Source organism: Artemia sp. Qi Xiang Cuo, chromosome 4 (assembly GCF_049724085.1).
Source record: "Artemia sp. Qi Xiang Cuo chromosome 4, ASM4972408v1, whole genome shotgun sequence".
Taxonomy (NCBI): domain Eukaryota; kingdom Metazoa; phylum Arthropoda; class Branchiopoda; order Anostraca; family Artemiidae; genus Artemia; species Artemia sp. Qi Xiang Cuo.
In genome coordinates, this window is record NC_142797.1 from 50246301 (window position 1) to 50259918 (window position 13618).

Genomic DNA, 13618 nt, shown 5'->3' on the forward strand with positions numbered 1-13618 from the left:
CCGCTGCCAACAATTAAACTGTACCAAAGCAAAAGGATACCGTTAGGTCACCCCCCCCCCCCGTTACCTTGTATCTCCCACTGATAACTTAGGATTATCCTTAAAAATACAGAGGACTAAGCCGTGTCAGTTTCTAAGCTATATTTACCTCAAAAGCGGTCAGTGTTCGAGGGAGAATCCTGGTGACATCTTTGAAGATCGCCCGCTACATACAAAGACCTGACAAAGATGTAGCAGACTCGTATATTTGCACTCCGTTCACGGACAGTTATTTACAGGAGCATTGAGGCGTCTATTATTATCTATTAACAGCCGAAGAAAGAAAGTTTAAAAGAACAAGAATTTATTTCGAAAAACTTGCGAAAAGTAACTACTCATGGACTTGAACGTTAAAAAGGTTAAAAAGCAGTTTATAGGCATAACTAGAAAACTTTCGACATAAATCAGAAGGGTCTTCTTGCATTATATGTTCCAGATATTCCTTCCATTCAGCAGCCCTTTTGGGGTTACTCAGCAGAAAATCACAGTTGACTTGCAGCAACAGTCGATTCAGATTGGCAATTACAGATTCACGGACTGATGCCTCTGGATGGAGTCTTTGCGACCACAATAAATCAGAAAGGGATTCAGCCATTGTGATAATATTAGGGCTTGAAGAACCGAATGTACAAAATGCAGTCAAAGTGCAGAAATAGTGGGTCAGCAGTTGGTAGTCTTTGTGGATGAAGTCAATCGTAGTTTGCCTGTGAGCTGCATTCAAAAGTGACGAGAAAAATTCACTGGCAACATTGCTAAACTGGTTCAGTGTTAGAGTTGGACTTTTGCGAGACTGAATAAAACGCCGAGTTTTTGCTTCTAGAGAAGAAGGCTGAATCCTAGGGTCGCTTTTCTGCACTGTAGAAATTGATGACATTTTTTCAGCGCTAACTGCTAGTAAAAAAATCATCAGCATTCTTTGGGCAACAGAAAAATTTTCTGCAAAAAATTGATTTGCTAAAAAAACAGCACTATTTTTAGGATATATGCTAACAATTGAAATCATGGTGTTAGTCCGTAATTCTTCAAAATTTTCAATTTTGAACTTATTTTCAAGGTGGACTAAAATTGACAGAAGTTGTGAAGCAACACTCTCGTTTTCATTGCTTAACTGTTCTTGAATTACGTTTTCCGCGTGGCTTAATACAGCCACCACTCGTTCGTATTCATCACATTCTCCGTTCGTACCCGTAAGATATTCTATCAAATCAGCGATATAAACGGGTGGATTTACTGACAGTTCCTGGATGTTTTCCTCAGTGTTATATGGTTTTAGATCATCATCACTGTCCAAGCCATTCTCACATTCGACACCTGTACGAGATAACAATATAGAGTTCATTTTCTCATCAACACCATGGATGATTTCATCCTGTTCATTTCTTAGTTCTGGTTCCTTATGGGTCAATGCCTTTGCATTCCCAAATATACCTGTGTTTTCTAATACTTTCCTCAGAACAGCATCCTCGTCCATATTTCGATTCTGGCAAATATCTTCCATGTTAAAAATTTCATCAAATTCAGACAGAAGAGAGGAGTCAGGCATGTCGAACGCGGGTTGTGGTCCTTCTGGGCACAAAAGCTTTGCAGTTTTTGTTGCCATATACATACCGATTAATCGGTATTCTGTTCGCGGGTTTTGCAAGTAATGAATGGTTCCTTGTATAACAGCATCTGTAACAAAGCTCTTATCTAAACTTGTGTCATCAATACTTAAACAAATTAAAATCGATTTTGTGATAGAAATATGCTCCTCTAAAGAAGTATAAAGTAAGGAACTCTTAGTCTGCCATCTATGCGCTAGTTCTTTCAAAACGTCAGTCAAGCAACCGACACTAGCAAGGCTTAATAAACATCTCTTCAAAACTGCAGCGTTTCTTGGACTCTTCACCAATACGATTCTTCTTAAAGCTATATAAGTATCTGATTTTTGCTTAACTTGACCGATCATCGCAATCATAATATCACTGCAACAAGCTTGTTGACTTAACATAGTGACAAAATTTTCAACGCCTTTCGTACTCAAATCCCGAATCAAACTCTGACAGAATCTTCTTGCAGCAAAGTTGACATGGCACAAAGCGCATAGCTGAGATAAGCAACTGCTGAAGGTATTTTTTGGAGGATAGCTTATGAACAAAAATGATAGGAGCTTTGCTAGAAATCCAGAAGAGATGCCAACATTTCTCTTCAGTGCTTCTGAAGAAACAAAAATCGACCAGAATATCTGGCCACTCAATAAGTTGCAATACCCCTCAGGGCATAAATCATAAGGAGTCTTAGATTTACAAACACCGGAAACGAGTACTGGAACAGTGCCAATGAGTCTAACTACAGGATCGACCTCGTATACATCAACTTCACACTTAACGGTTTTCGACACCAAAATAGCAAGCATTGAATCACTTTTTATTAGCTTTATTAAAATATTTATTAGCCTATCTCGTCTGCGACTTGGATTAAGAGTCTGAATATTCTTGATAAGAACTTGCAGAGCATTTAAAGGTGGTCCATATAAAATAAGCTTCTCAAAGAAAACTGACTCAAACCAAAAGCTACTTATTACACTTTCTAAACAGTCAATGAAAAAACTTTCACAAAAAGTAACAGTATCCTCTCTCTCGATGTCAATCCCAAGCAACTTCTGAGGTGTTAGGTTTCCGGGTAGATAATACTCAATCGGTGCAAAGGCTTTCTTTACTTGGGCTTCACTGGTTGACACAAGAGCATCTTTGAATCTTTTCACATTCGATTGGACATCTGTAGTGAAAAATCAGCAATCAGGATGCTCGTAATACAACACAGGGCATATTCTATATCAAATCAAACAGGGGATTTGCCTTTAAAGTATCAATTTATAATAAATATAAAGCACTTTTCAAAAGGATTAGGCACCCTTTTATCCAAAGGAAACTCCTTACCCGAGATGGCTCGATAGGCGTCGTTTCTCGTGTGCGATTTTAGTAACGATTTTAAAACTATTCTATCTCTAGAGCAGCTCCAGACAGTTCGGTTGTTCTTTCTTTCAGTTTTAAAGTAGTGATTTTTTTAAAACAAAAACTAATGTCCCCCTTATACACAAAAACAGGGAGTTCAACTTTTATAATTTTTGAAAACAAAACAGCATAATAATTTGAGCAGATATTTTAGAATGGAGGATATAATTTTGTTTAGAAAATCATTATCCGTAAAAAAAAAACACTAAAAAAGAAATAAAATAACAATAAGTTATCTGAAACTGTTCCAGAGTAGACCAGGTCTAATACTTTTTCAAAAAACTCATGTAAAGCAAACATTATTGTAAAACTCGAAAGTGAAAGTCAAAAATAAATATTCAAAGATGGAACTTCTTTTCAGGGACTGCATTACTGTACAATGCTGCCAGCAGACTTTTGGAATTTTTTGATAAGTGTTTTTGAAAGAAAGTCTCAGAAGGCTACGAGCACAAGAAATCCTGACGGCCCATATTGCTACACCGAGGATATTAGTTTCTTTCTATAATTATTATTTACATACTTAAAAAACGATTATCAGGGACTGTTATATGGACAGACAAACATTCTATTTTACGAAATCGTACATGAAGTATGGGACGACAAATTTCCTTCTTTTAAAAAGCATTTAGAGATTTTCCCTCCTAGATTTTCCCCTCCCCAAAGATTTTGAAAAAAAGTTTTTTTTTTATCTTTAATGAAAACCGAAAAAGAATTGCATCCCACACCAACAGATTTTGACAATAGTTTCGTGAACTAGTGCCTCTGTTAATTACCATTCAGATGACTAAATTGAATGCTTACAACTATCCGGCAAGATAAATTTCTTTCAATTATAAAAATTCACATAATAATGAAATTAAAACAACATTCTAGATTTTGAAACGGTTCAAGCGAGGCACCTTCAATCAAACAATGAAATTCCTAAACATTTGGTGAAATATCAAATTTTCAGCATTTCTAGCGTCACTTTTTTCTTACTGTGTTAATCCGCTGCCTCAATGACGAAACTTGGAGAAAGGAGTACAATACATTAGTTGTTCATTGATTGAGAAATGAGTGAATAGTTAGAGGGATTTTGAGAATGAAATTCAAAAAATTTGTAGAATAAAAATAAACTTCAAAGCATGAAATCTTCTTTTAAATGACGTTGCTTTTAGTTGGTGCTACGTCACTCTCCTCTCCCTCGACATTGAAATCAAAATGATGAAAATATTCAGCGTCCAAGATTTTAAAGAAATATTGCAGGGTGCCAAAAACCAAGACAACTTTAAGGCTGTTATTAACCACCACTTCCCCAATCAAACAGGAGTTTTTTATTTTTGAAGATATTATTCAAAATCTTCAAAAAGAACATGATATATTAGTATCTGAATGGTGCATACCAGCCACAATAGCAGTTCTACAGACCAACCCTAAGAGGTGAAAGGACCTCCACTGTGGTCCACACATTTTATCAAATAGAAAAACAAATTGTAAAATCCTTCATTTGAGAAACGACTGTGGCCATCTTTTCTGTTTTACATTTCTGCATTGTGTTTTTATACTTGTTTTACATTTGAAATAACATTTTAAATCTTTGTTTACGTCCCATTTTTAAATATTCCTGTATAGAAAAAAATGTCAGGATAGGTTGAGTCAATTCCTAAAAATGAGTACAAAATGCTAAGTTAAAAAGATTCAGAATTACAAATATTTGCTTATATGATAAAAATCAACGATGCAACAGCACAAAGTAATAGGGATAATTGGATTTTTATCTTGTTTTTTTAATTGACAAAATTATATGGATGAAAAATACCCTAAATTAAACTACACCCAATCCGAGTGCGAAGCATGGGAGAGGGGTAGGGTTGGTTAAAGAGGGGAGGGATTTCCTAACGGTCATTGACAGTTTCGTAGAAATCAGAGTAAAACCGCAGGACGCTCCCTCTGAATCTGTAATTATATGAATTATAATTATAAATTATTAATTATATAGTAAAACAGGAAAAATTATCAAAATGTAAACAAAAAAAGGAGCAACTAAACTAATACATACTTTTTAATAGACACAATAACTATTGTTTTAGTAATAAGACTATGGATATACTTTTCTTTTATTCGGTTCACAAGTTTAGAACTTGTTGTTTTCTTTTTTTAATTTCTAGTTTTCAACTTGAAACACACCTATGTTCTATATTTCTAGTAAATCTGCTGTGGCACACAAATAGCTTATTTGATTACCTCTCCCGGTAGGCCCATAAATAGTTAGCGCCAGTTGTCAAGAATTAACGACTCTCCAATAGTTTCCTGTATTTTTTTTTATATACAACTAAATTATATTTCTTTTTCTTTTCCTATGATTCCCCCCCCCCCAAAAAAAAATATTAGTTAAGAGGATTCTAAATTGAAGCTTATCGGTAAAAACGTTAGAGACTCGAAGTTTCAAAAAACAAATTTTCAGAATGAAAAACAGCAAAATCACTAATCCAGTAAAAAAGAATTGAAAAAAGTAAAGAAAAGAAAGGAAAGAAGAAAGGCAAAGAGTGGAAAAAAGAAAAGGAAGGTTGAAAAATAAAAACTATTGATCACATTTGCTCCAGCCAAAAGAATACAGAGTTCCAAGCCTTACATCAGAGCAAGGCTTTGGTAAAGCTATTCACACAGCTCTATTTAATGTAAGAACAGAAGTTCTTACGTTTTGCATCAGACCTCATACAATTTTGTCTTAAATTCTTGATGAATAAAGTTGGTCGGTTGCACCGATATGTTTTAATCCAACTATTCATCCAATTTCAAATTTAAGAATAAAATCCTTTATAGGGATCTCAAGAAATAGAAATATCAGTAACATTAATTTAATTGGTGGTGAGGCCTTCTACTAGCCTGCAAAAACATAGAAAGAAAAGCCCTAAAATCCCGCCATGAGACATTTACTCCGATCAGAATGGGGGTAGTTACAAAAAAGATGATACAGTTGTATCGTCTGCGTTCAAACGTATCCAAGAGACAAATTTGATACGAACACTCACAGGCTTTGCTTTATCTATCATACGCAAGCTAATTTGTGAAAAAAAAAAAAAAAAAAAAAAAAAAAAAAAAAAAAAAAAAAAAAAAAAAACAGCTACTTGAAGCCTAAATAACCTTAAAATTTACAACCAGCCAAAAAAAAGCACAATCATTGAAATATAATAGAACGTCCTCACAGTAATCACAATAGCTACAATGCAAATAAATTTTCATTATTAATTTATTGAAGGAATAATTCGCTAGGCTGAAGGATCACCGTTAATGTTAAATGAGAAAAGAGGAAATTCTATGGCTCACGAAGATAATGCAAAATTTTTCAAATTGAATTCATGTATTTCGCTGTTTGTCCATTTAAATTCCGTAAAAATTGCACAAGTTGTGTAAGGTGTAACGTTTCTTCTTCATTTAAAAGGTTGGCGTAAATTCTGTCAAGATTTTGTCTACCAGCACAAATGTTAGCCTAAGGACCATTCCTAACATCTACACTATTTTTTTCTGTGAAAGTTGAGAATTTCGGGGGGGGGGGGCAAATACTAGATACTTGAATTTACAATAATATCTAATATTGAATCAACACTCATATGAACAGAGATGTCTTTATAATATAATACAGTTTTAATCAATAGCAGGTTAGGACGATTAAAATTCATCTTAAAATAGATATATAAGGATGATTTCCAGAAGCTTAACTTATACTATAATCAGCAAACGCTTTTAATGAATCAAAAAATAAAATCTAATAAAGTTAAAACTGAAAGAAGAAATATGACTCCTGTCTATTCTATAGAACATTTGTGTGTGTCACATGGAAATTGTGCTTGATCGTCAGGCTTTTTTTCTTTGACAATTCGATTCTTTATTTGAAAAACTGATTCCAAGCATATACTCTAAAGAAAATTTCAAATCTAAAGAATATTCTAGCAAATTCTTTAGAGAGAATATTTCTTACTTTATTGCACCGAATGTTAGTACATTATTTAGCTTCTTTTTAAATTCCTATAATTGCTGTCGTTCAACACTAAGACATGATTCGGGGAGTGTGCACTCCTTACAGACCTATCCCCTGTGCAGTCGCATATTTCAAATACAAAGCTGCTTTTCAAACAGTTCGTGGTAACGAACTGTAAGTAAGGAGCGACCCGGCTCAATGGTAACCGAAACTCTAAAAAACGGAATTATGATACCAAAAGATACATCAAAAGAATCAAATTTTAATTCTGATTTCAAATATATAAGTTTCATCAAGTTTAATCTTACCTATCAAAATTTACGCGCCTGAGAAAATTTTACTGATTTTCAAAAAAAGGGGGAAAGACCCCCTAAAAGTTATAGAACCTTAATGAAAATCACACCATCATATTCAGCGTATCAGAGAACCCTACTGTAGAGGTTTCAAGCTCCTATCTACAAAAATGTGGAATTTTCCATTTTTTCCCAGAAGAAAGATCACGGATGCTTGTTTATTTTTTTATTTTATTTTTTTTTTCTTTTCCCCAGGGGTGATCATATTGACCCAGTGGTCCTAGAATATCGTGGGAGGGCTCATTAGAACGGAAATTAAAAGTTCTAGTGCCCTTTTTAAGTGACCAAAAAATTGGAGGGCAACTAGGCCCCCTCCCATGCTCGGTTTTTTCCCAAAGTCACCCGATCAAAATTTTGAGATAGCCATTTTGTTCAGCGTGGTCGAAAATATTATAACTATGTCTTATAGGATGACTTAATCCCTCAAAGCCCCCAGGGGGAGGGCTGAAAGTTATGAACATTACCCAATGTTAACATACAGTATTGGTTATTGGGACCCGGCTCAATGGTAACCGAAACTCTAGAAAACGGTATTTTGATACAAATAGATACATCAAAAGAATCAAATTTCAGTGCTGATTTCAAATATATAAGTTTCATCAAGTTTAATCTTACCCATCAAAAGTTACGTGCCTGAAAAAATTTGGCTAATGTTCGAAAAAAGGGGGAGAGACCCCCTAAAAGTTATAAAACCTTAATGAAAATCACACCATCATATTCTGCGTATCAGAAAACCCTGCTGTAGAGGTTTCAAGCTCCTATCTACAAAAATGTGGAATTTTACATTTTTTGCCAGAAGATAGATCACGGGGGTGTCTTTATTTGTTTGTTTTTTTTCCCGGGGGGGATCGTATCGACCCACTGGTCCTAGAATACCGTGGGAGGGCTCATTGGAATGAATATTAAAATTTCTAGTGTCCTTTTTAAGTGACCAAAAAAATGGAGGGCCACTAGGCCCCCTCCCACGCTCATTTTTTCCCAAAGTCACCTGATCAAATTTTTGAGATAGCCATTTCGTTCAGCATGTTCGAAAATATTATAAGTATGTCTTTTAGGATGACTTAATCCCCCGAAGTTCCCGGGAGGAGGGCTGAAAATTATGAACTTTACCCAATGTTAACATATAGCATTGGTTATTGGGAAGTATACAGTACAGACGTTTTCAGGGGAGGTTTTTCCCGGTAGTGGGGGGGGGGTCGGGGGTTATGTGGGAGGATCTTTCCATGAAGGAAGTTTTCATGGGGGAAAGAACATTGCTATGAAGGGGACGCTAGACTTCCCAGCATTATTTAAAAAAAGATCAGAAATTAAATATAAAACAACAAGTTTTTCAGCTGCATCAGCAGCAACATCAAAACTTTAAACTAACATAAAATATTACACACACGATTGGGTTCACCCCCTAGTCAATACCTCCCTCTTTAAGCAAAAGATTTTTTAGTACTTTCATAAGAGCTATTTATTCTAATTAACGGCCTTTGTGATTAAGCGGTCAGTTTTAAAGAATTGATACAAAATTCGAACTTTTGCTTAAAGAGCAAGGTATTGACTAGGGGGCGAACCCTCTAATATACGTATTAAAAATATATGAATATAGAAGTTCGTTACGTAAATTAATTCGTAAGTTACGTATATTTATTACTAATAAAAACGTTCGTAAATAAAATGAAACAAGTTTTGAGAAAGCCATTTATCCAAATAAAAGTAAATTAACATGAAAATTTTGTTTAAATTATTCATGTACTGTGAGCCAAGATCAAAACCTGCATTTATTCAAAAACGTTCAAAAATTAAATAAAAAACAAAGTTTTTTTTTTAACTGAGAGTAAGGAGTGACATTAAAATTTAAAATGAACAGAAATTATTCCGTATACGAAAGGGGCTGTCTCTTCCTCAACGCCTTGCTCTTTACGCTAAAGTTTGACTTTCTCACAACTCTATTTTTTTAAACAATAAAAAACTTTAGCGTAAGCAGCAAGGCGTTGAGGAGGGGACAGCCCCTTTCATATACGGAATAATTTCTGTTCATTTTAAGTTTTAATGTCGCTCCTTACTTTCAGTTAAAAAAAACTTGTTTTTTATTTATTTAATATATAATTAAAGCGGTCCTTGTGTATAAATCTCTTATAAACAAAACATCATTTTATCAGTAGATCAAAAACCTGACGTCAGATATACTCTGTTCTTCACGAGCATAGATAATCCATAGAAAACAAAACGCTATTAATAAATCCATTTAAATGTAAGCAGAGCAAAGCAGACAATTTTTCAGGAATAATTTTTGGAGACATATTGTTACTAAAATAGTTAAGATTTGTTTTTGGTTTTTACCATTGGACGCAACTTGAAAAAATTTCATCAACAAAGTTGGCACGTTAAGTGGGCGAAGTGTAAGTATGACAACCAGAGCAAGATGAAATCAGTAATAAATGAGGTAATAGGTAGGTTTGAATGACAGTTACTATAAAAAATATCATGTTTTTAGAGCCCTTGAGCAACTACCGAACCAGCCAATTTGGCATTGTCTCTATTATCATCTAGGGCAAAATCTGTCCTTATCTGCCTATTCACAAGCTATTGGAAATCATTTCTTAATACGATCTGCCACGGTGATTCACAGTGATATCAACGTCCAGCATATACTTTCTTTCTATTTTTTAAACATCGTCTGTCTAGGTTTCAAAACAGTATTAAAATTTTTTTATTCCCTAAGAAACACCTCAGAAAACAAGTCGTCGAAGTTCAGGGCTTTACTTGATAATTCTTTGTTACAATCTGCTTCCTAGCTTTAAGATAATAATAGTGTCAAATGGTCATTTAAGTGAGAGTAAACTGACACCCGCTAGGTTTTTCACACCTACTGTAAAACTTGGAAAAAATAGCAGCAGCATGGGTTTCCGAATATCAAATTCGGCTCGACAATAGCTACAAATCAACAATAAAAGTTTATCAAAAATGATCAGGACCTAGAATTTTTCATTAAACAGACAAATTTATACGATGTAAGTATTTTTGAAGACCACACAGCCTTTCTATGACGTGCAAATAACAGTTCAAATAGGGATAATCCTTTTATATTTCCTGATGACGGTCACTGTATATGTGATCGAAATATTCAGAGTTATATTTGTAAGGCAAATTTATATTTTATATTCTATTTTATAAGGTTCAGAAATTAAAAATATCTAAGATCATATCATTTAACCAAGTGATATTTGTGACAAGCGCTACTCGATGATATTTTCTCAGAAGATAAAATTTTGAACAGCACAGAGTTTTATTTGTAAGACAAATTTATATTTTATAATCTATTTTATAAGGTTCAGAAATTAAAAATATCTAAGATCATATCACTTAAACAAGTGACGCTACTCGATGAGATTTTCTCAGAAGATAAAATTTTTAACAACACAGTGTTTCATTTCTAATCAGACAGTACTTGGTTAAAGGCTGACTAATATGATTTTAATTAGAAAAATAAGTTTATCTTTATAGGAAATATAGCGATTTAATCACACTTCTCCAATATGGCATCAATATCACGATTATTTATCGCGATTTTCAATAATAAAAGTAATAATAATAATAAAACCACTCTGTCGCTACAGTGAAGCCTCGACAATCCAAAGATTTAAAGAAATTATTTTGTTTATATTATCATTACAACATCTTTTTTTTATAACCAGACAAATAACATGAAAGAAGGAGCAAGGACTTACCTGATGAAGGACTTGAAAAAAGGGATGAATCACCACCAAGCAGGTCAAAGCTGGAGGATTGGGCACCATTTGAACTGATAGACGTAGAAACTGGCAGAGGAACAGGTTTGCCAAAGTCTAGGCCATCAAGCAAGGACTGTGATGCTAAAAAAAGGGAATTCCCTAATAATTACAAAAGAAAACATAAAACATTTCACCGGTTGAATGCTAAATAACAGTAGAGAGGACCCTATAACTCGTGACCCCACACCATATATGGGCATAGCCTCCCTGGGGAGAACACGTGGTTAATGGGGTCAATGGCCTAAATTTCCAAGGTCGATTTTGTTGTTATTGTTTTGGCCAAGTGCACGCTCTCAGCGAATGTCAAGGTGTCCAGGAATTTGGAACACCTGTGCTGTCGACCTCAATTCCCTTTTCGTGAATCAATAATTCCCCTTAGAAACAACAAATTAATACCCCTTTGTTGACAGATCAATCAACCAATGACATCATCTGTCACACTTTAATAATTTTCGCCTAGAAACGATTCTCCAGGAATAGATCCAAGTCATTATTGTCTTTGCCTCGGAAACAACTCTTTTGGTCGAACTCCAAAGGATATTAATAACCAAAGGCCATGGAAACAATTCTCCAAGAAACATCTTAGCGATGAATTGTTTAAGCGCGGGAATCAGGTTTCTTATTAATTTGAAATGCGTTAGCGCAGAGATGCCAAACAAAAGGAACACGCTGAATTTGCGTTTAGGGATTATTTGGGCGAAACGGTTTTAGACAGGTTATGGGATTATTTCGGCGAAACAGTTAGAGACATTTTGAAAGATGATTTTAGGAAAGGTTTTAGAAGAGAATTTGAGGGTGAAACTCTGTGGTCGTTATAATACACAAGTTCCATTTGAACAGTGTTGTGAGATCCTCTATCACAACCCCAAAGGGTTCCGATCCCCCACCCCAACCCCAAAGGAAGCACCGGTACTCAAAGGTCCCCCCAAGCTCCCAAAGAGCCCCAGCCCCCCAAACGCCCTCCTCAGACCCTCAAAGGCTCTCCTCTGGTCCTCAAAGGGCCCCCGGACCCCCAAAGGGCACCCCGGACCCCAGAGGCCCTCCCCCCGGACCCCCAAAGGGCCCCCGGCCCCCCAAAGGCCCCCCGGACCCCAAATGCCCTCGCCCCGTCCTCAACGGTCCCCCGGGACCGAGAAGCGCCGCGGGCCCGAGAAGCGCCACAGGGATGTGCCGCGGGCCCGGACAGCGCCGCGGGGCAGGAAAGCGCCTCAGGGGGTGCGCCGCAGGGGGATGCGCCGCAGGGATGCGCCGCAGGGATGCGCCACAGGAATACGCCGCAGGGGTGCGCCGCAGGAATGCGCTGCAGGAATGCGCCGCAGAAAGTAAACTAAAAAGTAAAAATTTCGAAATGTTATCCCCCAAACGCCCTCCTCAGACCCCCAAAGGCCCTCCCCTGGTCCTCAAAGGTCCCCCGGGCTCCCCAAGGGACAACCGGCCCCCAAGGGTCCCCCGGGCCCCCAAAGGTCCTCCCCCGGTCCCCAAAGGTCCAATGGGCTCCCAAAAGATCACCCAATCCTCAAGGGCCCCGGATCCCCATACGCCCTCCCTGGGCCCCAAAGGCCCCCCCAGTCCCCATACATGCACACATAAACTTACACACACACAAAACTTACACACACACACACACAAAAACTTACACACACACACGAAAACTTACACACACACACGAAAACTTACACACACACCCCAAAAATAACACACACACACACAAAAAATAACACACACACAAACACACAAAAAAAAAAACACATGCACAAGAAAACATAAATGCACACAAAAACTAAAATGCACAAAAAAACTAACACACACACACACACAAACACACACAAAACTTACACACACACACACACGAAAACTCACACACACACGCAAAAACTTACACACACACAAAAACACACACACAAACAAACACACACAAAAACTTACACATGAACACAAAAAAAAACAAACACACAAGCACAAAAACATACACACACACACACCCACACAAACAAAACTTACACACACACACACACACGAAAACTTACACACACACGCCAAAACTTACACACACAAAAACTTACACACAGACACACACACACACACAAACTTATACACACACACACACACAAAAAACTTACACACACAAAAACTTACACACACACACACACACACACAAACTAACACACACACAAAAAAAACTTAAAAACACACACAAAATCATACAAACAAAAAAAATTACACACACACACACACACACACACACAAAAACTTAGACCAATACTCAAAAACTTATAATCACAAAAAAACATACAATCAAACAAAAACTAACACATACACAAAAACTTACACACACGCACAAAAACTTACACACACACACAAAAACTTAAACACACACACACACACACATGAAAACTTACACACACACGCCAAAACTAACACACACACGCCAAAACTTACACACACACACAAACAAACACACAAACAAACACACACACACAAAAACTTAAACAA

General features: G+C 36.3%; 1 protein-coding gene across 1 annotated transcript in view; it reads right to left on the reverse strand.

Annotated features, from left to right (window-relative positions):
- Positions 1 to 335: 335 nt before the first annotated feature.
- LOC148953200 (telomere length regulation protein TEL2 homolog) overlaps positions 336 to 13618 on the reverse strand; it is a 17311-nt gene continuing 4028 nt past the window's right edge. Inside the window, exons 2-3 of the mRNA XM_089087902.1 lie at positions 11063 to 11206; positions 336 to 2796 (exon numbers count right to left, since the gene is read on the reverse strand). Coding sequence (XP_088944028.1) covers positions 371 to 2796; positions 11063 to 11206 — 2570 coding nt within the window. The 3' untranslated portion in view covers positions 336 to 370. The remainder of the gene's footprint in view (positions 2797 to 11062; positions 11207 to 13618) is intronic.